The following is a 26,522-nucleotide window of genomic DNA, read 5'->3' on the forward strand; positions in this document are numbered from 1 at the left end:
ACGAGCGACTGAATTTGTTCGGGTGAAAGGAGAGTCAGAAAGAGAACCAACTTTTCATATCCAACGAACAGATCACACCCAAAGCTTCATGACAATTCCCAGTGGATTCCCCTTTACACAGGCTTGGATGCTTCTCAGACTTTGACAACAATTTTGCAAAGATTTCTACCAGTGAAGGTTTTGAATTGGTGTCTCCCCTTAAAATATCACACATTACACCAGCCACAGGAAAGTAAAAGACATTTGTGAGACTTTGTTTTTCTTTTAAAAAACAACACAAGACACCAAAGAACAAGTGTCTCTTCACCGCGGCGCTATTGCTGTTTGGGGCCGGAGGGTCCTTTGCTTGGGGGCGGGGCTGTGCTGGGAGCAGGAGGCCCAGCGGCACCCATGCCCTGCCCCACGTTGGGACAACCAAACGCGACCACCGACATTATCAGACCACTCCCCGTTGGGAAGCACCACTTAAAAGACATCCTCCCATGCCCGCTGCTGCCCCAAGAAATTTACGGTCAAGCAATCAGTGTGGACTAAAACGCCTGTTTGTCATTCAGGCCACTGCCTCTTCACCAGCCAAAACGATCATCAATATTTGTCGTCAGTTTTTGAAGTCATTTTCTTTTAAAGCTGGAGAGAAAATCACCCGGGGCCCACTCTCGTCTCAGCCCACTCGGATGCCTACTTGCGTGACGTGGCCACACTGGATCCAGGTTTCCTCCTCTGCGGCCAGGCCAGAGAGGTACCATGTTTCTGAGTCTTGTTATGAGGACTGGTTTCATAACTGGTGTGGCCCAGTGCAAAACGAAAATGCAGGCCCTTTGTTCCAAGGTGAGTAAGAATTTCAAGATGGCGGCAGCAGAGCATTCGCCTGAGTGCCGGGGGTGGGGTGTCCCCAGGAGCCCCAGGGGCAACGGCACCGTCCACACAGCCACGATGTCGCTCCTGCGGCCCGGCCGGCACTACATGTGTGCTGTTGGGTTCGTTGCGCCGACACCGCCATCTCTTTCTTTCCTGAATCACAGTGTTCCCATGAAGTAAGGACCTCAAAACCAAAATACTGTGACCCTGCTCATGGAAAGAACTGTACGGCAGCAAATGATTAGAGCATATATTTTTCACACTTTCAAAAAAAAAAAAAATCCACACAGAACTCTTTTCTACATCGTTACAGTAAGAAAAGTGAACACTGCGGCCTTTCACCACAGACGCACATTCCCACGAGAAGGACGCTGTGGAGCTAGTTGCCGCCACGATCCACAATGTTTTTAAGTTATTAGCAGAGAGTGAGAGTGAGACCTCCACGACAAAATCATAACATGACAGTCCCTCTCGTCCTTATAAAAATAGCCCAAGCAGATCCGAAATGGCTTGCAGTGAAAACTGGACCAGTAACTTCTTTATATTGAAAAACTATGTACGGAAATATGTCATCATAAATGCTTTCATTAACATCGTAAGGCAAACTGGAGCACTTACCGGTGCCTGGAGACCGTGATTTTAAAAAACTCAGGAGCTGAGTTTTAGACCCTTTTATTTAAAACCTGTCAGAGTACAAAGTGCATTAAAATATGTTATCCAGCTACCGAAAACAGTCTGTAAAAATGACTGAGACAACTGCAGTTTATTCAGGAAGGCAAAACACACATTGTTTCCATATTGTTAAAAAAAAGATCCCATTAAGTTTCCAGGCTATGATACTTTTTTCCCATTGAGGTGTCCATCTTTTCCATGTGAAACTGTCCTAAGTAGCTATCAAAATATTCATCTGGGTATAAATAATATAGTAAATATATAGAATCTATCTGTTAAGAAAAAGCAGAGCGCCTGCCTGTGGAGAGGACGGAGCCGCCCATGAAGTCCTGACTTGCCCTCCCTGGGGGTGAGGCTGACACCAGGGGTTGGCAGACGGGTTTCGGGGCGACAGCTGATTTGGTTAAAAACAAAACAACTGAAAAGAAAGTTTAAGTCCAGCAGTCTGTCCAGCCAAGAGGGCAGGCCCCGTAGCCCAGGTGCTGTTTGAGCACACGAGATGCTGACAGACATCATGCCTCCCGTCCAGGTCAGGCGAGGCCCCGGGCCAGGCCCCATCCCCCGCCGGACGTTCCATCGGCAGGTTCCAGTGTAGGAAGGAGCTTGGTGTTTTCGTCTTACAACTCTATGCTAGACTGTGCTAGAATAAAAGGGGCTTCTACGTCTTTCAGGATGTGCTTCATAAAGGTCTGTGTGCGACTGTCGAGGCATGAACGTGAGTGGGTCAGGCAACGCCCCCTACGTTACCGACTCATAAATTTGAATTGTTTGGGGCGACTTACGTTTGGATGTGGTGTTTGTCGCCCACGTGTTGATATCCTGGGGCGCAGAAGTGATGGAAAGCGGTGCTGCCCATAATGACAGAAAACACTTAACTTCCTCATCTCCAGAAACAAGAGAAGCGGTGTGGGGAGGGGAATCAGACAACTAGTAAATGCAGCGAAGAAATGTCACAGGCCTAAAGAAACCGTTCAAAGGGAGAATGAAAGAGACTTCATGTCATGGGGCGGAATCCCACCTCTGATAAAACACAAGTCAGTCTGAATTCCTGAAGACTGGGTAGGATCCGGCGACCATTTGCAATTGCAATTTCCTTCTTCTGTTCCCGCACTGGCCTTCATCCCGGGAAAAGCAGGGCAAACGACGGCCGAGGTCGCAGACCCTTCTTTCCTATGTTACGCCGCAGCCCGCAGGGGCATTCTGGCCGTGGCCAGTGGCAAGCTCCAGAGTCAGTTCTTTCCATTGTTTTCTTTTGCTTTCCATTCTAGATGACCCCATGCAAGTTTCTGACATCACAGTTAAAATACTTCAGAGTAAGAAGCCTGTCTACCTTCCTAGGAGGGGGGAACTATTTTTCATTTTTAAGATAGTTGCGTGTTCTGTTGTGCCCTGCGAAGAGGTCAGAAGGAGACAGCATGAGGGGAGAAGGTGGACGGGCTGACGGAAACTCCGAGTCTTCTTCTCATCGTAGACTGTGATGAAATAAAGGCAGCGGAGGGCTGGGAAACTCGTGGGCCTGTAGCTGTGCAAAAGCAAAGAATTCCCAAGACTTGGTATGCTGGTTAGGTTTCTTTTATAAATAATCGGTAACCTTTCCTGTAAATACAAACACATTTAAAGAAATGATTAAAGCCTGCACTTCATACCACACACAGTGGGGGGCGCCAGATCCGAGTCCTATCTTAGCCTGTGCCTGGGTGCTTTTTGGCGAGATTTGATCACACTCTGGACGCTTGTGCGGTCTCTGCCCCCCGGTGGTGGCCACAACCCCTGCTGTTCCCCAGACAGAGGCGCCGCTGGCCAGGAGCTCAGGGCAGCTGCTCCGTGCAGTCCAGGTGGTCTGGGATCGGAAGGCCGGTTATAATGGTCAGACACTTGTTCCACACGGTGAAGGTGGGGCAGACGGGCTGCGAGAAGGCGACGTCGAAGGTGTACAGGTGGGTGGAGTTTAAAGCGTCGTAGAAGGCGACGGAGCCGTTGTCATAGTCCAGCAGGATGCCGACGCGCCGCAGGTGCGGGGCCGGCTCGATGGGCACCTCCTTGCTGTTGTGTCTCACCACCCAGTTATTGTGGCAGCGGCACAGTGCCCAGGAAGCCGAGTTCTTCCCGACCCACTCGTGCTTCGGGGCTGACTTGTAGGCGAGGCCGATGGCGTACCTGCGGGCACAGAGCAGCAGCAGCCGTGAGCCGCGTGGCCGGGACCATGGAAACGGGCCCCCGGGCCCCTGCTAACCGCTTACCGCCCGAAGCGAGGACCTGGCAAGGACCCTGACTGCGTGGGGGTCGTCTCCCTCCCCTCCGGATAGCCGGTGCGAGGGACCCCTGCACCGACTGCACTTCTGGCTGCACCTGAGCTTTTACGGGAGAGTTCAACTCTGAGCTTTGCTGCCTTGGTTTCTCTTGACCCCCACGAAGAGCTACATAATGCATTCGCTAGACGCCTGGGCCGGGGCTCCAGCGGTCACTGTGCAGTGGCTGAAATATCCCACCCTGCTCAATACGGGAGCCACGAGCCACAGGTGGCCACTGGGCCCTTGAGCTGTGAGCGCTGGGGCTGGGGAATGTGCCTACCAGACGGGACCGCACAGCCCTGGAGTGTTCTTCTTGACCTTCTTGGAAAATTTTCAGTTGACGCCATGTGAGTTTCACAACTTAACATGCACTTTGTGAAAAGCCAGGTGTGGAGAATGATTTCCCTTCAGGGGGTTACATTCCGTGTCATCACCCAGCCTCAGTTTCCTCAGGGATAATGACAGTGGCATCTCTAAGGGTTACGTGGAGCAGTGAGACATGGAAAAGTTTGGGCACAAGCCTGGACAAGGCTATTCGGTAACTGTTATTTTAAAATTTCTGCCTGATGACACATTACTAGTCAGTATCACAGAATTTGAATCTAGGACGACTCAAAGGCCACGATTTAAACTACACTCTCTAATGCCATCTCTCCTGCCTGGACATCACAGAATTCATCACTGCTAAGAATCTTCCCGATTATATTTCCCACCCCATTTTTTAAAAAAAAAATCTGAATCCTTTGAGCAGATGGAGAGTTTGGTTATTCTAAATGTTCGCTCATCGATCAAAAATGACATGTTATAAATTCTTTCTACAATGTTCTAAGCTGCCTAGTGTCTTTACCCTGCTGAGCTATGTCTCTGGAATACTGTAGTATTTTACAGTTACTAAGAGAAGCAAGACCCAGTACTCTTACTAAAAAGCAAATGAGTCAGCGTTCAACTTTCAACGCCAAGACAAAACTTGATTGGTCTTTGATAAAGTGATATTATTTTTTAAAAAAATCAAGTGTTGGACTTGAAATACAATCACTTTGAAGGTGACTTGTTCCAACAGTAGATGAGCATGATGTGAATCGCTGACTTCAAGGACGATGGAATCCATAACCCAGCGTCCGCCTTCCAGGCTGGTCAGCCTGGCCAGTCACCAGGAGCCAGTGGGTGGCGTTTTCCAGAAGCGCTTTCCAGGGGCAGTCGGCCCAGGTTCTATCACCACGACCCCCAGCACGAGACCCCTGGTTCTACGTGGAGGAGAGCTCTTTTCTGGACAACGGAGGGCACTGGGGTCGTTGTGTGTGGGGGGAGGCTGTGGCCTCTCAGGCACCCCCGGGCCCTTGCGGCTCCCCAACTGGCAGTCACCCCCTTCCAGGGTGCCAGGGCCTCTGCTTCCCTTCCCTGGAGGTACACCTAGCTGGCTTCTGGTCTCCCCCAAACCCTAAGGGACACCTGGGGACAGGTTCAGTTTACAGGCTTCGCCAGACCTTCTCTCTGTGGGCCAGTTACTCAGGGGATTTGCAAGCTGCATTTGCATTACAAAGTCGCCCTGTGGCTGCTTTGTTTCCTTCTGGGGCTGCGCACCATCCTTCTTCTTTATTAAAGGACTCTGACATTTATTTCCCATTTGAACCTTAGCTGAACCCCCTCGGAAGTAGCTGCTGCAGGTACACTGACTTCACTTAGTCAATGGGAAAGCACAGAGAAGGCTACAATTCGGGGCGCCATCCAGAATCTCGCCTCCTCCCTCTTGACTTTTGGCCTAGTAATCTCCGTGTGAACCCACGTTTCGTTAACACCATTTCATAAAACACCGAGTGCACATTAACGGCATTAAAGAGTAAGAAAATAAGTGGAGTCTAGTCCATTAAGCAAAGGAAAACACCATTATATTATCATTAATCTGGAGAAGTATGTACATATTTCCACTGAACTTGAAAGAGGTAATGTTCCATTAAGCTGCGCTGCGCGACTCGGAGAATTCAAGCAGGGTAAAAATCATGTTTCTCAGAGCAGTGGCAACACACCCCATCGCACGGATCATAACACGCATGTTAACTGAAAGTCAGGACCGCATATGTCACCGGGACATACACGTGTCAGTCGCTGCCACAAATGCAGGTGTTGCGCATCGCATGGCAGGGCGGCCCCCAGCGCGGCGAGCGCCTTTCTGGGGAAGGCTTTTCTGCAGTGCGTGAGATTGGGTCTGCCAAGAGCCCAAGCGTGGCAGCTAAGTCTAGAACGTGCTCTAACCTCTGGCGGGCGCAGGCAAGGCCGCGCCGCTCTGTGCTGAGGTAACCGAGGGGGCTGTGCAGTTTCCCCGCACTCGTCGAGGGGGATGAGTCAGAGTTAACAGGTATCACGTATCACGCGGTGACTAAGGGCTCAGAGGCTGGGTTCTGCCCACAGTGACCCACGAGCTCATTAACCAGCGCCGTTGCAGCCCTCTGGCTGCTGAGCAGAGAACGTGCCGGGCTGTGAGGTAAACTAACCACCGACTTGCGCGGGCATGCGGGGGTCAGGCCTGGGAGCAAGAAGACACCCGGGCTTCTGACTTCACTACTGATGTCAGCTGTCTAAAGGCTTGATCCCAATAAATGCATCATAGACACAGATTTGAAGTGAAAAGATTAAAACAAAAATCTGGTTTTCTTTTGAAAGCCAGGAGCAAGCGACCACTCATTAAACATAGCACTGTCACCCTACAGAGAAATTCTAATCTGAGTTCTAGAAGATACAATGTGGTGCTTAAGAACAGGCATCAACAAGCCACGGCCCGGGGCCAAACCCAGCCCGCTGCTTGTCCTTATAAATGAACTTTCCTCCGAGCACAGCACCCTGCTGCTGGGCACTGCGGCTGTATCCGCCCGTGGCTGTGGTGAAAATCATCTGGCCTGCAAACCCAGCACCTCGGCCCTCCACTTCACAAGGACTGGCATCCTGACTGCTGGCTTCCTAACTCTGTGGCTGCGTGCTTCGTGACCCTGGACATACGCCTCAGTCACCTCACCTGTAAAGTGGGTCACTGGCACCTCTTTGGCAGGGCTGTGGGTGAATGTGTCAGTTACCACGTACAAAACGCCTGGGCCAGTGCCTGGAATAGAGCGACCAGCCGAAGGCTTGTTATGTACAGATAACATGGCTCCCTCATTGACACCCACAAGCAGGCACTGGAGACAGTGCAAGGTGCAGCGTGTGACTGTGCAACAGGCAAAGAGCACCTCTGTGCCGCCAACTTGGTAAGCTTAACTGATTCTAGGGCTGTGCACCCTGACCTTCGCCCTTAGGCTGAGTCAGTTCAGTGGGCTCCAGTGACTGGCGGGAGTAACAGACCTTTCGAAATGACGCTCGGCCTATGATTCTCGTTCCCCACCCTTCAGTTCTTGGCTATTTTCAGTCATTGGCCCAGTCTGGAATCACAAAATGTACGAAGCAACAGAGAGGAGCTTCTGTGAATAGCAAAGTGCAATGCTTTAGAGTAGGAAGCAGCCAACTGTTTCTATAAAAAGGCCCAGGGAGTTATTATTTTTGCACTTATGCACCATAGGATTCTATTTGGACTCACTCTCTGCTGCATGACGCAAAGGCAGCCACTGCCAGCATGGAAAACAATGGGCACGCCCTGTGTTCTAGCAAGTTTATTTACAGTAGCAGCTAGGGGCAACTTGACCCAGGGCCGTGGCCTGCTGACACGTGTTTTAAAGCACGAAAGAGCCCAACAAGTTCACAAAGGACGAAGAGACACAACGGAACAACCTAAAGCCAAGCCCACTGATGTTGGGTTTGATCAGCTAACGCCCAGATCAGGTGTGGGTGGTGAGCAGCGACTGCTGTTGGAAATCTCCACTGATTTCAGGGCTGGCTGTTATGCAGCACTCTGTAGCAGTCGCTGACTGAGAAAACATTTCTGCATGTAATTTTCAAGATCCTGGAATGGGCTGATGCTCTGACAAAGCACAGAGTGAGATGTGCCTGTTCATAATATGTAATGTATCATATAATTGCCTACCATGTGCTTCCGCTGATGACCACTTCCCAGTAGTGCCGGCCACTATCAATAAACACGTTTCCAGCTACTCCGTAGCTCCCTTGGCTGGTGAAGCGCTCAGGCGTGTGGCTCTTCTTGGATGATGACTCATCGCGCTCAACTGTCAAGTTATCATGGGACACTTTCAGCTTTCGATGTGCAGATTTGGGGTCCAGTTTAAATGGCTGGCCTGAAACAAATATATGAAACACAAAAAGGAAGAGAAACAACTTTGCTAAATTTAACATGACCAATTTTTCAGAATTGGAGTTGAAAAGCACAGTGACACCAAGTATGAACATGTCCTTGACTAGATGTGCTCCTACCTGTCAGCTCTAAGATAGGGGTCCGGAGAAGCTATGCTAACATGGCATGGGCGAGGGGTAACTAGGACCTATGGCTTAAATTATCCTCATGGATCCTGGCTGTGCACACATGGCACAGATACATGCTGGTTGAAGAGCATCCCAAAAGGGAGAGGAAAATGAAGGCTGAATTTTCAACCATTTTCATGTTCAATCCAACTTCAAATGTGTTCATACTCAATATGTTAAGGGGAGGGATGTCCTAAGGAAGTCTGCAGAGTTTTGTGGACTCCATCCCCTACTCCAGTGATTGGAAACTACAACTCCCAGCAGTTCCAGGGAGAGAACTGTGAGGACCCAAGGGCGGAGCTAAGCAGCATTCTGGGACTTTGGGGGATAAATAGGGAGCCATTTTGTCTAATGGTCTCTGTCTCGCTCGGGAAAATGGCTCTCAGGACCACGTGACTCGGGGCTTTCAGTTAGTTTGTTAACAGAGCTCCAAGCCAGCTGAGTCGGTAAGATATTCCAGTTATTTTGTATCTCTCTTTCCCTGGGTTGCTCCTTTTCCTTTCCCCTTTTGTAAATAAACCTATTATTGACCCTTTTGTGTGTGCCTGCAGTGCAACTGAATTTTAAGTGTAGGGATGAGGCCCCACAGACAGGCGGCCCAGTTCACACTGGGGTGCCCTGTTACAAATAGACTTCAGACCAGAATGCCAACAAATCAAGCTCGTGGATTTTCATACACTGCGGAGTCTAAAGGCTTACACTATTCTGATACTGTTCAAAAGCAAGCATACTCATGTGAGCTTAGAATGTCTGGAAAAGTGTGTATTTCAGCCTGCGAAATCGGGGGTGAATGTGATCGTCCTCCCCGGCTCGTTTATGTATATACAACGGGGGGCCCTCTTTCATTATGCACATTGGTATTTTGAAGAGTTAGCCATCATCAAGTGTGGGCAGAGACGGCTGAGCGTCTTGTCACGGCTGTGACTTCTTTGACAATACACCCTTAGTTTCGAGGGCTGTCTATCACTCAGCATCGCAGTGGGCCCAAGGCAGCTAGAGGCAGGAGATGAGTTACGGGCTGACGCAAACACCGTGGTTTCCAAGGCCTGGCCACTGGGGTACTCTGCCCAGTACTCAGCTTTCAGACAATCACGGGAAAGAGTGCGGCGCGTTCCACGGTGGCAGCGCACAGCCTGGTTGAGAGCTCCACGCAGCCAGCTCTGCTGTGGGTGCAGGGAGTGGCTTTTCTTTGACACTTACTGGATGACAAAGTGTAGCGTAATTTGGGCTTGTCATTTAAACTTCTGAGGTTGCAACACATATAAATTGCATTTTCAAAAGGAGATTTATAAGAATTAAACTATACTTAATGAGCAAGCATTCTTAAGACTCCTGCTCTATTGTTTCAAATGTAATAAACTTTACTTCTCTATAAATCTTGACTTGTCTTGTAAAAAAAAGCCTTCAGGAATGATCTTGCCAGAAACAAGCAGGGTTAAAGTATGAACTAAGGTAAGAGGTATATAAAATCAGTTTTGCTTAAGATATTTCAATCTTTAAAGGGGGGAGAGAGAATTGTGTAAAAATAACTGGACACTAGTAGAAAGATTAGTAAGAAATTCTCTCTCTCTCTCTCTCGTTAGCATTTCTAACGTTGAAGCTGAAGGCTGGCCTCTGCCTGCCACTCTTCCTGTGAAGACTATCAAGGTGGCAGGCTGGGAGGGCTTCCTAGAGCCCCCAGAAAGCTGGGCCTCAGCACGGTGGGCTACATCCGGCTTGCCTCACTGCAGACCCTCACCCAAGCACACACGGAGTCAGCCCAAGCTCCTGCATCCTCAGTAAGAAATCCACCAGCACCCCAAAGCAGTTCTCAAGTAAACCACTCACCACCCACTCTCCCCAAGTTCAAGGCTCTTGCTTCAACAAGGACAAATTAGTTCAAGGGACGCAATCGTTGTTTACTAAAGTAAATGAACTCACTGTAGTATCTGTACACATGGGGGATTGTCGAATTACAGCCTGTCGATCGAATCCAGCCTACTGGCCGTCTATTGATAAAGTTGTGTTGAAACGCCATCACGCCCATGCGTTTATGTGTTATCTGGGGCCAGCTGTGCACTACAATGACAGCGCTGAGTAACTGTGACCAGGACCACATGACCTGTACAGCCCCAAATATTTACTATTTGGCTCATTACAGAAAAAGCTTGCCAACACTTGTATATAACTTGCTAACATAAATATTCTGAGTCCCACCAGGACCCCTCTGGGGTTATTTATTTTAAAAATGAAGTCTGAAATGCAGAGAGGTTAATGGCCTCCTAGCCCTCAGGGGGCCAAGAGTGAAATCCACAGCCCCTGGCTGGCTCTTATTGCTCGGAGGAGACACAGGAGAGGGAGAGAGGGGGGCGCAGGGCAGCTGCCCGGCCCCAGACACTCACTGTTTGTCTTCAGCTTCCCCGGCTCGCTGCTGCGGCTGCCCGCCTGGTTAATGGCCTTGACGATGAAGATGTACTTGGTGCCGCTCTGCAGACCGTGCACCGTGTAGTGGTTCTGTTTGATGTTGGGCACGATCATCCAGCTGTCAGCCGAGTTGCACAGGCCTGCAAAGCCAAGCAGAAGCGCTGCAGCTCTTTGGTGTGGCACAAGGCAGCACGCGCCGACGGCGGGCCCCGTCTGGCCGTGGGCGCCGCCACTCCTGTGGGTGACCACCGGGAGCCCTGCGTGCTGGGGCAGGGCGGCCGCAGTGGGCCAACCTGTGTTTAGATATAATTCCAACTGTGTGCCCGGATGGAAAAACCACTCCAACGGATTGCACTGCAGCTTCTGTCAGGAACAAGGGCAGCCATGGCCATTCTGTCCGGGATCTCATGTACTGAAGACGCACACGGTGCGTGCTAAGGAGCTGCGGGGTACCCCAGTCTGCACGGTGAGGATCGCGCGCTTAGGAGATAGTACTGATTTCGAGACTCACAGAAGGTCAGAAGAGCACAGAGCCATACGCAAGAGGTTGACTTCACTAGCGTAGAAGAAATAGGTTCCATTCTGCCTCTCACCCCTGGAGCAGGCCTGAATGACTGTGCAATTGTCCCCTCTAAGAAGGCCAGAGTCCCTCATCACCTGGCTTTGGACGTGGCCACAGGACTGGCTGCGGCCAACAGGAAGAGCAAAGGACAACGAGCCAGATGGACGAACGGGCGAGACAGGGCCTGAGAGTCTGTGTGGCACCCTTGTGCCTGGTATTGCCACGCCAAGAACATGCCACAGAGTTTGCTGGTCCTAAGAGGACAAGAGCCAGGGAACAGCTCTACTGCCGGCCCAGGGTCCAGCTGATCTGAGAGGGAGACCAGTGGGGGTTCAGCAACTCCAAAGCAACTTCCGGCAGGGGGGGCTAAGAAAATGCTCCCGGGGCGCAGCCTTCCAGCGACCCAGCACCCTGTGGCTCATGGGCAGACTCAGAGCCAGGGCACAGCCCCCGGGCCACCCAGCACCCTGTGCCTGTGGGCAGACTCAGAGCTGCATTCCTGAGAGAAGGGGGCAGCGGCCCTGCCGGGCGGGCTCCGGGGGGGCTGGGAAGCATCCCCAGGGGTTCGAGCAGCTGCACCCCTCCCCAGCTGCTTTCAGAGCGGAGTGGGCTGCTGCCCCGGCCGCCGTCTGCAGGATGTGGGTTAGGGAGCGAGCTGCGGATTTACGATGCTTGGAAGAACATGTAGGGAAAAGGAAGCCGGTTTTGCTTTGCAGCTGGCGATGCTGAAACATGTCCTGGTATGGGGCCCAGTTCTGCTCTCCTCTCTCCAGCCATCAATCTCTGTTCTAATAGAACCTTTTCCCAGCCCCTGGCCACGGTGCTGTCACGGCGTTTCCTGCCTGCGGTGAGTTTCCTGGCCCTCCACTTCCTGAGGGCTCCAGACTCATCTCCCTCCTTTCCTCAGAGTGGATTTGCAAGTCAAAGGGTTAGTTCTTTGGATCTCCTGGACCGTGACCTAACCACACTCCCAGAAGCAGCCTTAGCCCTTATTCCTCTTTGTTCTCACTTCTTGGAGAGCCCAATAAGACCTTTCCATAGAACGAACTCCACACCCTCGGACCCACACATATTTACACGGCATTGGGAGCTCTTCATCCCACCAGAAGTCTCCAGTCCTACCAGAGACTTTCTCCAGCTCTGGCGTAGCCTCGCACCTAGTCACTTCGCCTCCAGAAGAACTGAAATGTAGCCTGTTGTGGTAAAAATTTCTCTCACTATTTGCAGCTCCGGCGCCTACTAGTGCCAGGCACACTTTCGTTTGCACCTGCGGACATTTTTTGCCTTGGTGGGGTGGGGAGCGGGGTGTGACGGCGCAGCCTGTGCCGAGCAGGGAACTAAAGTGAAGCTCAGGGAACGGCTGAGTGTTTGGAGGTGTTGGGGCTCCAGAGGGGCCCCGTGCCCCGCCCTCCTCTCCCCGTTCGCACTTGTATGCGACCCAGGAAAGCCGCCACCGTGACAGGAGACTGCCCCCACTGCTATGCCTTCTGAACTTTCTGGGCTCACCTTCTTGCACATTCCTGGAGCCAACACGGTGATTCTGGAGAGTATCTGGCCAAGTAGCAGGTTTTGCTGCAGCCCAAGAAGGGTCACTTTGAACCCCAGGAAGCCTATAACTCACTCTGGGTATTTGATGATACTATCACTCCAGTAACTGCGCAACAACAGCTCCCGTTCTGAGGCCTCGGGTAATGGCTCAAACGCAGGAGGTGCTCTGTGGAACCAGAGAATTCTGAGGGCTGCTGCTTTCTACTGTTCCCGCTTCATTGCATCTGTTGCAATAAAACGAGGACTGTGGTCCAAGAAAGCAAATATAAACATGTTTCAATAAACTCCACATCACGGTACAACCCCAGGCTGGGTTTGATGTGGTGGGGACGCGCTCAGCCCTGTGACGTCACAGAGCAGACAGCCGAAACTGCCGCATGGCCTACTACCGAGCCTCAACACAGCGAAAGGACTGACTGTTGCAGAAATCCTTGCCAACCAAAATGGGACTCTGACGACCTGGCTATTTTGAGGTGGTCACTCGTGTTCTCCTGGAATATTAAAAGAACAACAGTGCTTACGGAGTAGTAAAACGTGACTGGGACAATGTCCTTTCCTGAGTGTTAGCAACCATGTGGGCTTACATTTAGGCCATTGTTACCGCCAGGGCACTAACTGAGAAGCGGATGAAAACATGCCAAGAAAGCAACGTTGACCATTTTCTTTTGGGGGCTGGAGTAGGCGGGGTACCGCGGAGTACCCCATTAGTGCATTGCTAGTGTTAGTCGGGGCCAGCGCCACTCCACTTTTTGCATATGGCCTCAGCGCCAGACTCGGTCCCAAGACCCCCAGAGTCGGGACTGTTGGCCAGGTTTTATTCATCTCTTTATGAAACACCCACACGACCGTCCCAACTGAAACTTGACTTCTCTTCAAATTTGTTTTCAATCATCTGTGAGGGTGTTCCAGTATTCACCTTCTCCAGCACAGCCTGAAGTATTGAAACAGCAATGGAACGTGGAAGATAGTGGGCTCAGAACAACACCAAACCGAGCTTTCTGATTTTGTCCCTCCTTTCCTCACTCCTCACGCTCAGACGCGTGCCGTGCCGCCACATGGCGCTGCTCATCACTGGATCCTAATTACCCGTGGGGTGCAGGAGCCATGTGTAACAATGGTCATCTGCAGTCAAACATTGCCAGCATGGATGCCCTTCGGGGGCTCTGCACACGGCTTCTAACCTCTTCTGTGTCCTTGAGCAGACCGGACAGCAGTGAACATTCTTTTCATTCTTTGCCATAAAACTAGTGTATGCTTAAGAAATTTCATGACTGTTTTCAAAATGACTAGAATAAATACAGATAACTACTTTGCCATGACGGCTTGAAGAAATGCATCTTTTACTTTGGCTAATAAAACAGGCTGCTGGGAAAAGGCCCTGAGTTAAGATTTTAAATGATGTGTTAAAAGTAGTTTTGGAAAAAATCATGGAAAGCATTGAAAGATTAAATACGCATCTACATATTAGGAAGTAATTCATTAACATCCGCAGTCATAAGCCTGCTAATAAAAATGAAAAATGAATTAGGGCATGCATTTTGCATTTGAATGTGTGATTTTGATTAGTGAGAGCCATTTTATAAGATGCCAAAGCTCCCGAGGTCTTATCCAATTCTCCTTCACTAAAATCAGTTGAAGGGAATGAATAAGAATTTATTCTGAAGAATGAAGGAATCGCAAGCCAGAGACTGTACAAGATTCCCTGGCAGCACACAGAACAAGAGCCAGCTTTTAAGCATTATGTGCTCTGATTTCCATTTTAGGTTTATCATTAGATCTTGTCATTCCCAATAACATCTGCAAAGAATGTTCTTCCACATGATAAGACAAACGAACAAGCAACATTCAAGGCAGGCCTTTCACATGATGAGGGTGTAAAATGCTACCACGCAGATGATCCCGGTAAATTGCACAATTGCTCCATGTCACCTGACTGAAAAGATCAGCCCTGTGAAAACACAGCAATGGGTGAGCACCGCTTACGTTTCTGTAGGAATAATATGTTTATGTGCTACCACTGTGGCAAACACAGGTCTGAGGCCTTTACTGCAATCATCTCGAGCATGTGAGCTTGAAATGTTCTCTCTTCTTATGGGGGGCAGGGTGGGGGCGGGACAGATTCACAGGACAGTCAATAGTTTCTTCCAAAGAACAGAGCCAGTGAGGTCCAGAGCTGCGACTCAGACCCAGGTCTCCCTCGGTTACGACTGGGCTGCCCACTAACGTGGAATAAAATACGTTGAGGATGAGTGCCTCTTAGCCGTGCTCATGTCAACGCGTACACCCGCCTGGTCCCAGTCTGAGCAGTAGGCGTCAGAACTAAGTGGCTTAGTAGACACCAAAGAGACAATCAGTCTTGATTTGAGCCTCCTGACGAGGGCACCCCTGGGCAGGTGAGCGCTGCGGTGCTCTGTGTCCACCTGTCGTGGGACAGGACATCGGCCTTTCTGGCATCTGTGCCTTGAATAAGGCAGGTCTATAATCTCCAGGAAGCCGTGTGCAGTTATTTTCTTGTGGCAACTGGCTTCCGGGAACAATGTACCTTCGCTGGAGTAGCACAGCAGAAAACCTTTAGGCCATTATGCTCAGCAACATCGGTAGCATTTTTCCTGAATCAAGTGAAAATCATTCCAGAGAAATAGAACATTCCTTGCATGGGCCAAGAACCATCCTCCAGTTATAAAACAACTGTAAATGTTTTGATTTTCTTTTTACATATGGCACCAACAGACCCCCTTTCGTTGGGACTGCTGAGTGGGTTTTATGCATCTCTTAATGAAACACCCACATGACCAGCCATTGCTTCTGTCAGTCCTCTGTGTGTCTTCAGAGAACCATCTCGAAGTGTTTTTGGAGGCTTCCACCATGCTGCTCCCTCCCAGCTCACTTTCTGAGGTGAATCGCACCTCTGATCCCCACCTGCTTCACACGCCGCTTCCCCTTGCTCTGACAGCCTTGGAGTTTCCGACCACCCATTACATTTCACATTCCTCAAGAGAGGGTGTGACACCATCTCTAGTCCAGCTGGCCCAGCACGCAGCAGCGCTCACCCCGCCACGCAAAGGAAGTGATTCCTTAAGACAGTCACTTGTTTGGTTGGTTTTGCCTTCCACGCTGTACAGCATGGTGTGTGGGTTAGCTCGCACAGTGAGTCTCGGGATTTAAGTGTGCACAGCATCCGCTCAGGTTTGTTCTGCGTGGAACTGACATCAGGGACAGTTTGATCATCTCAGGCAGCTGGCCAGGAGGAACTCTCACAAGGAGCTGCTGGCACTGCTTCCCCCAAAATGGGTGCGTATGTGCGCCCACTATTGTTTAGATTCTATTTTGTTTCTCTTGCTTTAAAGGTTTCTCACCCTCGGCACAGCTGATGCTTTGGACTGGCTCAATCTTTGCTGGGGTGGGGGTTGTCCTGTGCATTGTGGGACATTTCCCATCACTCGGTCTGAAATTCTTCCTAGTTGGGAGACAATCAACGACACTTCACGACACGACCCTGCTGCCCTCCGAGTGGGACCAGCATTCGACATTCTTTGGTTGTTTTATTGGGTCCATTTCTTTTTGTAAAGAATTGTAAGTAGCACCCAGAAGAGTAGCAACACTGAATGGGTGATATGACCAAGCCACGCCACTCCCACCCAGAGAGTGTCGTTAACCCCACCAGCCCCCATGTACCTCTGTACTTCTTCCTCATGGTCCCTCTTCCCCATCTGGCAATGACCATCACCCTGACTTCGATGGAGGGATCTCAGGCCTCTAAAACATCTCCAAACAGAATGACTCGTTTTGACGTCTAAGTCACGCCTGTACCCTTGGGTCCCTGCTTCTTTCTCGCAACAATACGCTTGCCTGGGTCCATGAAGGACGACTAGGGCTTGGGTGGCGGGGGGCGTGGGGAGGGAATACCACGCATTTGTTCGTGTAAACCTGTACCGAGACATACACTGATGCACATCGATGCCACTTCAGGAATACAACAATAACACCAACACAACACAGAAAGCTTGTCTGGCTCACCATATGGTCTGGTTAAGTTACTCATTTTCATGGCTATTTGGCCCGTTACTTTTGCTAACAGGTGCAAGCAAGTGCCAGCATCTTCTTGGTTAGGAAGACAATCAACAATAGTGGCTACTCGTTCCTTCCGCTCTTCCCTTGATCTCTGCACCCAGAGAGGCAAGCCCGGCAGCCGCCACCAGAGGCAGGCCTGCGTGCGATACTCACTGACGACGTTGGCGTGCCCGGTGAAGATGGTATACTGCAGCTCGTAGGAGAGCACGCTGAACTCGTCGTCCGACGTCCAGTGCACAGTGATGGTGTCATAGGAGGCCGTGCAGAGCTCCTCTCGAATCGTGGGAGGATTGGGAGCTGCGGGATTCAAGAAACTCATCAGAGGAGGACACGCCTCGGGGACTGTCTCCTGGCTGCTTGTCACAGAAGTGAGGGCTCAGCAGACACTACCCTCTGACGTGGCAAGGACAGCATGCCAGGCAAAAGCAAACATTATTTCGGTGAAGATGAACTGCGGAAGTTTCGTCCGCACCAGGGGGGTGGCAAACCTCTGGGGAGAGGGCTGAAAGGTAAGGGTCACTCGTAGGGGTGCAGGCTCGCAGGGCAGCGGGCTCTTGCACTCAGCTCTGCCTTTGCGCTTGGAAAGTGGTAGCCCATGACACTTCGTCCTCATGTGCTCGTGGCCAGGTTCCAGCAAAACTGTTATAAAAACAGGTGGTGGTCTAGGTTTGGCCTGTGAACCAAAGTTTGCCAAACTCTGAGCTACACGATGCCACGTGTTTTGATACTTAGACACCCGACTGGAAAAATACTGGTCTTGCGTGAAAATGCCATCACGACCAACCAAGTACTGCCTGAAAACTCTTTCAGAGGATGGTTTGGTGCTTGATTAAAAAGCATTAGCGTGGCCCAGCTTTCTCCATTTTTCTCTCTCTAAGTCACATAAGTGACATTTCTAAGGGGAACACGAGCAACAAGCAGTCGCAGTAAGAGGACCCTTTGCTTCCCTGAGGGAAACACGGTGCCTGACATTTGCTTCAATTTACTGCTACAGAAGGCGGCTGCTTTATGTCTTTAACACATTCTGGAGAAAAAAGTCCAAATCCTACTAAAAGAACGGTTTTGAGTTGACTTCTACTAGATTGATTTCAGTAACTGGTTTTATGAGAAGAGTCTGTGAGCAAGAAAAAGATGGGGGTTTCGTGGTGGCAACGGCAACAAGCCTTCAGAGCAGGGCTGTGCTTGGCAATCTCTGGCTTGGTGCCAAATGGGTTCGGCTGCCTGTTTTGTAAATAAAGTTTTACTGGAATCCAGCCAGGCTCGTTCGCTGATGTGTTTTCTGTGGCGACTTTTGTACAACAGCAGAGCGGAGTAGTTGTGACCGTATGCCCTGAAACCTCAGCTGTTTGCTGTCTGGCTCCCACAGTACGTTTGCCGCGCCCTGGTTTACAGACCGGATCTAGGCTGTCTTCCACTCTCCTCTGCACCGGGACCTAACTCCAGAAGGAGAAAGATATCCTCACTCTACAGATCAGTGGCAGCCCTGGCTTTCTGTCCTGCTGTAAAGTTTGATTAGGAACAAGGAATCCCGCACAAAGACAAAAAAGGAGAAAAGTTGGCCATGAAATTGACCATGAGGATGGTCCATGTAAAACTAACTGGTCATGAGAAAGCATACATTGTACAAACATGAAGAATGATGCAAAAACATATATAAAAGTTAAAAAAAGTAAAAATAAAAAAAGCGACAGAAGAGAATAAAATTTCCATTAAAGAAATAAAATCGATCATTTCAGGTCCTTGCTTTACCACCTGAAGTTATACCCAGGGCAAGGATCATTTCTGTATGTGCTGGATAAAACCAATTAACTCCGCGTTGTCTGTTGGTGGCTGAATTCCATAAACATGACTGGGCATGTGCAACATGGCAGCCACTGCAGGAGGGTTGTGCAGTGAGGTAGAAGGGCTCACAGAGCCCGAGAGCGTTCTTCCTGGGTATGTGTGCGATCTGTCTCCTGGCATGTCACGGCAAGATTGCCACCGGGTGCTGTGACTTGGGTGCGCATGAATCCGCAGCACCCGTCTGGAGCTGCGGTCTGTGGGGAAGGCCCAGCTACATCGTGAAACATGCTTATCATTGTCTGTGTGGTTGCTGTTGGTGTGGCAACCCCTGCATGGAGAAAGACTTATCCTCCTGTAAGTGCAACAGTGCTTGGGAGCCTCCAGCTACCATTGTCTGAAGATTTTGTCTTTTCTGCACAGCAATATGTGAAGAAACAAAGAAAACTTATGTTCCGAGCAGTCATAGAGCTACGAGACACATGGCAGTGGCCACCATCAGGGAGGAAATGTCACCTCTCCGGGTAGTTAACTTGACATACCACTTAGAGGCACGTCACTGGGAAAAAATCTTGTTCTCGCAGTCGGGCGGGCCAACCCCGCTCTAACTGTAAACTCAGTGGGTTTGTCCTGAAAAGCCAATACCCAATTTATTGTAAACGAGAAGAGCAGCCGGCCGCCAATCTCAATATCCACGGACTTGGTACCAGAGCTGTTATTTTCTTGCCTCTATCATAAACAGGATGCAAGGAATGGTGGGCTAAAACTCCACAAACACTCCGCTTCCTGCTTATAAACGTCTGCTAAACTATTTGGACTTGGCAGTATCAGCCAAGCATCGTACGTTACGGCCAGGGTGGATGTTATGTCTAGAAATGGCCAGATTTGTATTTGAGGCTGTCAATTAGGAGGGCATAATAGCAGGTGCCCACATGGCCCTCAGCTCGGCGTACACATCACCATTCAGTCCAAACTACTTTCACGATGGCCCTCGGCTCGGCACTCTGGGGTCCAGAGACTAGCGCGCCCAGGCGTCACTGAACCGCTGGTCGCCGACTCTTGGGAGCCGGGAGGACACATTCTCGTCCACAAGACCCTGACTTTGGGCAGAAGGGCCATGTGCCCAACCAGATGCTTTCCGGTCTTCTCTGCCCTCGGCATGGCCGTGTGATATGCATCTGGCCATGACACACAAGCAGAAGTTCGCTGGCTGGGTCTTCTGAGCAAAGGCAAACTGGCTGGCAGAGCTTTTGGGACCCGCCCGCCGCCCTCTCCCCTGGCCTAGGACTTGAGTCGCGTGCGTGGAGGCAGCACCGTCACAGTGTGACCATGTGGCAGTGGCACAGCAGAGCGGGAGTGGAGAACGTGCCTGCGGCTCAAGGCCGTCCCCAGCTGCTCCCGGGCCAGGCTCGCACCCTCTGTTCTCTGGGCAACACTCCTTGGGGGCTCAGCTGGCTGCTGATGGGATTCTTTTCTTGTGCAACCATCTTCACCCCCAAATGAGAGCAGAAACAATAGGATTTTGAATAGGTTGTAGTCCATGAAAGCAGCTCAGCTGACGAAGCCGAGGCCTGCTTGTCTAGTTCGGCAGCTGTGAGCTACATGGGGCTCTTCAGAGATCAGTGAAATTTAGGCTAAATGAAAGTAAAAGCTCACTCGCCACCTCTCAAGTTTTCAGTAGTCCCATGTAGCAGGTAGCTGCCATCCTGGACAGTACATTATAGAATGTTCTACCGTCGCGAACGGTACTGGGTGGTGTTAGCACAGATAAGTCTCAGCGTTAAAAGCTTCAAAAAGGAGGATGGCTATATTCAGAAATATTTGAAACCAAATTTGGGTCCTTACTGTTAGTGCCTTCTGAGTCGATTTCTTTCTTCCTTAATAGGAGTAGTATAGTTTAACAGAGAAAATTACATAAGATAAGAAATTTGCAGGGTGACTCTCCTCCTTGCAAATGCTAAAAACAGCAGCTGGGGTTCTTGTGAAATAAAAAATGATCTGCCGAGTGCAATGCTCTTTGAATACAGAACTCCTTGCTGTCTCTCTCCGGACTGTAAGAATAAACATGACACAACGTTCCCTCTCTCCTGCTTCACCTTCCCCAGCTACTCTCCCACGGAGAGAACTAAGTGGAGAAGCCAAGAATGCACTGCGTTGGTCGGGGTGTGTCTTCTTGGAGGCTGTGTGGGCTAGGACTGTGCACACTGGCGGCGCAGCTGCCAGGCCCAGTGGCTTAGGCTAACACCAGTAAGTTCGTCTAAACAAAGAAAAAGCAAAGTCTGCGGTTTTCTTTTATGATAGCTGCTTCTGCTTTTCAGGCTTGACCCCTCCTTGACCCCCAAAAACCCAACAAAAAACAAAAGGCCGAACCAAGGAACCAAAAATCCAAAAAGAACGGTTGGGACATTTGCCATGGCGACCTTGGCCAAGGCAAAACTCTATCTTTTACTAGAAAGAGCAGAGGTCTTGTGAGTCTGTACAGACCCAGCCAAATCCTAATTCTGGACCTGCTGGGCTCTCTGGCCCCCAGCAAGATGGATGACTCTGTCATCTGCAGAGTGAGAGTGACAATACCTGACCTAAATCGATGTTGTTAGGATTAAAAAAAGGTTACAGTACAAAGAACTGGAGCAGGGCAGACGCCCACTCAGCGTTAGCGGCCATCTTGTCTCAGCCCAGGCGCTGTGAGAGCAGATGTCTTGCTGACGTGAAATGGGAACGAGCCAGCCTACCTTCCCATCTCTCTCCTGGCCAACAGGGCTATTGTTTGTGCCCATGCTCTGAGAGTCAGGGAAACGGTGCTGAGTGTGCCTCTCATGAAAGCTGTCCCCTATTTATCTTGGACTGTGTTCTTTGGCGGAGCATCAACGGGAAAAAGAGTGCTAAGTCAGAAACCTAAGTGCTTAGCTAAGTGCTAAACCAGAAGCTGGTTTTTAGGGACTTGATCTGGTGGCGCCGAATGCACACATATTATCGAAAAAGCAAAAGACAATACCTGTAAGGTAATCCAGGCATTCTAGCAGTTTCTTCTCTCTAGAAAAGTCTAAGGCAAAGGTATCAAATGTGTCGTTGAGGTTGATTTCAGGAATTAAGACCTGAGAGGATGCAGTTGCCATGGAGACCCTGTAATTTAAAACAAATACATCAGGATGAAACTTCATCGTTTTGGAAATGTCAAGAGGACTTCCCCATCACTCCTCAGGAATGACAAAACTAAGAGGAAGAGAAAAGCCACTAACAAATAGCACGGTTTTACGGGAGCCTTAAAACGCACCACAGAAGGGGGCCATGTCAATACGATGCAAGTGGACGGGGCTGGAGGGAAAAAGGGGGGCTGGGAGCGACGGAGCTATCCCCATCCTTTTTACTATCGGAAAAAAGTCCCCTTGGAGGCAAAAGAATATTCCTATTTCGTGGTGCTGTGCATTTAAAAGCCTGGCCCCGGCCATCTAACGCAGCGAGAAGCACGCAGCCGCGGGCGTTTCTTCACACATCTGTCTGGGAAACTGTTCGTTCCTTCCTGACTCGGCCCTTCTGCACTTCAAAGAGGAGTCTCCAAAATTTCAAACTGCATAAAAGGCAAAGCGAAGATTAAAAAAGAATGTTTCCAGATATTGGATTAGTTTAATCAATTACTAGCCTCTCTCTAAAATAAACATTGAAAAAGGAGTTTTTGCCTGGCTCGTTTTCATGCTCCTTGTATTCATTTTCTTGCACCATGTTCCCAGCAGATGCCATGGAAAATATTCATGAGCTCTCTTGCAAATTCCTCCAGTGGACACATGGTTTCGCCTCTTAGGCTTCCTCATTTATGGACCATAAGGCCAGGTGCTACCAAGTATCACTCTGCTGTGATGCATCCTCAGCTTGATTGGGAGAGCTCCGTTACTGCAGCAGACTATTTGCACTAATTAAAAAGTGCAAGTGATTCTCTTGGAGACAAGAACATGGTGGCGGGAGGTGTCTCGGGGATTCTGGCGCCTTCAGCTCGCCGAGGACCCACTGCCGGTAGGTCTCTGTGTAGGGTGCTGGCAATTTCTGAGAGAAGACACACTTTGAAGTGATTTAGTCTAAATCAAGCTACTTGTTTCCTGATGAAGGGCCCTGATGCCCATTTATACGAGGCCACAGAGCTAGCTGGCTACAGCCAGGAGGCGAATTCCAGGCCTGTGCTAGAAAATTTTCAGTCTGGCTACCCCAAGAGATTTATCTCCTCTTGCATCTTTCATTGGTCTTAAAGTTTGGGATTTTGCAAATACTAGATCTCGGCAATCCAGGCAAGTGCTGATGAATGACAAGGACGTGCACCGCGAAATCCGTGGTTAGGCGAGCTTGTCACTAAGCAGATACCACAATGTCCTACGCAAACTCACCCAGGTGTCACCTGACACACCCAGGCAGGTTACAACCACCCCACATGCAGCCTGTTGTCTGGACTGTCCGTGTGCTGTTCCCTGGCACAGCCACACGGTGACCTCTCCCATTCACCATGAAAGGCGGCGCCAGCTACCGCCAGGATGGATCTCCGAGCACCGGCCGGGGGAGGAGGCGGGCGCTGGGGCCCGGTGTGTGTTTCCCAGGGCAGGAAGGCCCGGGACAGGCAGACTCGTGGAGACAGAAAGCAGACTGGGGGTGGGGCAGCCCAGGGAACGCACGTGCTTTGTGGGGATGGTCTTCTCCAGGGAGATGTCAGGACTACAGAAGGGGAGCAGGGTGGTGAGCTCGCACGCCCTTTGTGAAGGTTCAACACGCCGCTGACTTAACACATACTAGACGTCTAATTTGATGTCCTACACATGTCACCTCAAGGAAAAAAGTTCTACCTGCAAATTGCTCAACCTCCTCACGGATAAAGTTTCTAAATTCGTATTTCTGGCACATTTTCAGTGTTGGAAAGGGAGGGTGGTGGGGAGGAAGAGCAACAAGGTGCCCCCAGGGTGCTCCCGGGCCCCACAATGAGAGCCTGCTGAGGCGCGCTGGACACGAAAGTGGAGGTGCTGGGAGCGGGGTGGAGACTGAATCCAGCGCTCGCCCTTCTCACCGGGAAGCAGCGGGCAGCTGCACTGTGTAAGCTGTTCGCTGAACCTCACGGCCAGGGGAGCCGAACTGAAGACTTGCTGACGGTGGCGCCGTAGCCTGGTGGGTCACACAGCTCTCACAAATGGGCACATGGTGCTTCAGACACGCTTTCCTTATGACTGTACATGCGAAAGTGCCACAAGCTTCAGAGCAGCCCGAGGGGTGTTGAACGAGTGTCTACACAGTACTTAAAGGATGCCTGGGAGCCCCCAGTGCTGGCGTGGACGCCGATAAGAGAACTGCCGTAGTACCTGCGGTCTCCTCAAAGGAACACTTCAAAGTGAAAGCCCCAATTCATTTTCTCAAGATGGCCCCGGGCGCAGCCAAGGAGCTACCACAAAAGTGGCACCTCACGCTGCCTGCCCTTGGGCCTCGCAGGGAAGAAGGGGGTGGCGCTCATCTGTTCAGAAAAGAGGGTTTTGCCTTGGCACGTCCTGTCCGGTGGCAGGAACCTCCTGCAGGCCCGCCCTGCAGGGTTTCAGACCCACGGCGCCCCAGTTAGACGTCCCACCATAAGCCAAGTCCCACTTTGGCCCAACAACGCTGTTGGGAAGGCCGTGACCACGGCGGCGGCCCCGGGGGGGGGGGCGGGAGGCGGCAGGTCCCTCCGCCTGGCAGAGACTGACAGCAAGCATCTTTGGACGTTACCGCCGCTTTAACACCTACACATTTTCTGATGGGAGGAAAGAGACTTATCTTTGGCGACAATTTCAAATTCTTAATTGACATGACAGGCCACGGGACACCTGCCGAATTCAACATTTTAGGCCAAGTTTTAATCTCGAAATCCCTGTTGCCCATCGCGAGCCTTTCAGATAAGCTGCCCAAATCCACCAGTGCTGAGTGCTCTTCCACTTTCTCAGCTTTTTTGGCGCGCGAGGGCGAGAGAGCGAGTGCACGTGTGTGGGCATGCTTGTGAGTGCGGGCGTGCGTGCTCAGCTCTTAGAATATTCTGGCAAAGAAGGACAATGTGTCCCATTGGCGCCGAAGAGGGAGGCCACACGTTACTACCTGTTCCTGCTTCTATTTTGATGCCCCTAATCACGACACTCAGTCGCAAGCCACACATGAATCGCTTTCTAGAATGGGTCTAGAGCCTCACAGCTCACAGGTTTCTGCCACAGAGCGGAAGAGGCTGGACTGAAGCCTGCACCAGCCCCCCTCGCCCCTCACCTAACAGGGCTCTGTGGGGCAGGCGTTTGGCAAGGCACACCGCACAGCAAAGCCCAGGGAGCTCTCACAGTAACAAAATTGGTTCGCTTTGGTCTGCTTGAGATTTCCCAAATGCCCTACCACATCCTGGCTCTGGCAAGGCAGAAGGTGCAGGGGTCAATCAGGAGAACTCACGGAGGTGGAAAGAGGGGCTGCAGAAATAGAGGGACAAGGTACGTGGACACTACGGATTGAAAGCTGCGGGAAGTTAAGACCCCTCACAAGCGGTGGGCCCACCTTCTCGTGCCTGGACTCAGGGAATGCTTTTGCAGTCACTCCACACAACTGCATAAGTGTGAGGCTTGAGCGCATACAGTGCATTACATGGTTCATTTGGGGAAAGAGAATTCAGACTTCCGTTCTTGATGAGATGTCCGGTAGCAGCTCAGCTGAATGGGGCCAGGTACGACCTGCTGGTTCTGAGGGCAAGCACCTGTGGGCACCCACCAGCTTAGGCCACACGTCACAGCCAGGACTTTTCCAGAATGCTCTATCTTAACTTTCTGGGCAATACCCTTTCTCTTCTCTAGGTGAGAACGTATTCATGTCACACTTGACTGTATTTTTAGGGAGCCTGAGGAACATAGCACCCAGTTCTGGAGGGCTGGAGGGCGTGCTCCTGGGCCCAGCTGGAAATCAGGCCCTAAGTGGAGACAGCGTCTAGTCAGCAGTGTCCTAGACACACTGACGATTCGTGCTGTTGGCAGCTTTAACTTCAGCATGGATATAAGGCGACTGGACGGAGTCCACGTGAGAGCAGTGGGCACAATGAAACACTTGGAGTCTCGCAGTCACGAGGGAAGAAACTGGCTTCTCTTTGAGTAGGGAGGAGATCATTCGGAGGATACACGAGGATGCTAACCAGCTGTTATCCTCATTCTTTGAAAGAGATAAGTATCTAACCAGTCGCAGACGGAAATTCTGTCAAATCCAAGAAATAGCTGGATACTAGACCAGACTTATAAAAATACTGGATGGTACTCTCACTGAAAGCACACTGGAAATGGAAATTTCAATTCCTCCCTCCCCGTGATCTTTTGGAATTAGTACAGTGTCCAACAGAAGTCAGCACTCAATAAATGTTAGTTTTCTTTCTCCTTCCTTGAAGAAATTCAAGTTAGAAGATAGTACTTTTTTTCCCGCCGCTGGGAGTTAGCAAAATCCAGTCGGCAGACCAAGTCTGGCCTGTTGCCTGTTTCTGTAAATTGTCTTACTGGCGCCCACCGAGGAGCTGCAATGGCGGCCTCAGGGGATGGCGACCGAACACTTCCAACCTGCAAAGGGAAAAAACTGTCTCTGGCCCTTTATGGGAAAACTCTTATTTGCATTGAATGACAGAATCAAAAGGAAGACAAGAACATAAAAGGGAATCGGGCCCTCCCTGGTGGCGCAACAGGTCACAGCGCAGTACTATGAAGCTACCGCAGCCCCTGCAGCTCGAGTCCCATCCCCAGCCACGGAGTGACCCACAGGGTGCAGACCTCTCCTGACCCGCCCGCTGCTCCCCTCAGCAGTGTATTCTAGTAGATCTGCCTGTGCTGTTCCCCACTCTGTCTCTGGAGAATCCTCTCAGCCCCCACCCCGCACCCCTGGCCCTAACCCCAGTGCTGTGTGCATAAATAAATAACTCTAAAAAGAAGCACAGAGGG

General features: G+C 50.7%; 1 protein-coding gene across 3 annotated transcripts in view; it reads right to left on the bottom strand.

The window, feature by feature from the left end:
• Positions 1-3,170: 3,170 nt before the first annotated feature.
• MID1 (midline 1) overlaps positions 3,171-26,522 on the bottom strand; it is a 90,138-nt gene continuing 66,786 nt past the window's right edge. For 2 of the 3 annotated variants that reach the window (XM_004689842.2, XM_004689843.2), the window contains 5 exons: positions 21,578-21,705; positions 16,957-17,100; positions 10,601-10,762; positions 7,828-8,035; positions 3,171-3,687 (listed from right to left, as the gene is read on the bottom strand). In XM_004689842.2, coding sequence (XP_004689899.1) covers positions 3,339-3,687; positions 7,828-8,035; positions 10,601-10,762; positions 16,957-17,100; positions 21,578-21,705 — 991 coding nt within the window. In that variant the 3' untranslated portion in view covers positions 3,171-3,338. Of the gene's footprint in view, positions 3,688-7,827; positions 8,036-10,600; positions 10,790-10,977; positions 10,986-16,952; positions 17,101-21,577; positions 21,706-26,522 lie in introns of all 3 variants that reach the window. The other variant, XM_012730271.1, reaches the window with a different exon arrangement.

Source organism: Condylura cristata, unplaced genomic scaffold, assembly GCF_000260355.1.
Source record: "Condylura cristata isolate star-nosed mole 26May11 unplaced genomic scaffold, ConCri1.0 scaffold00027, whole genome shotgun sequence".
NCBI lineage: Eukaryota > Metazoa > Chordata > Mammalia > Eulipotyphla > Talpidae > Condylura > Condylura cristata.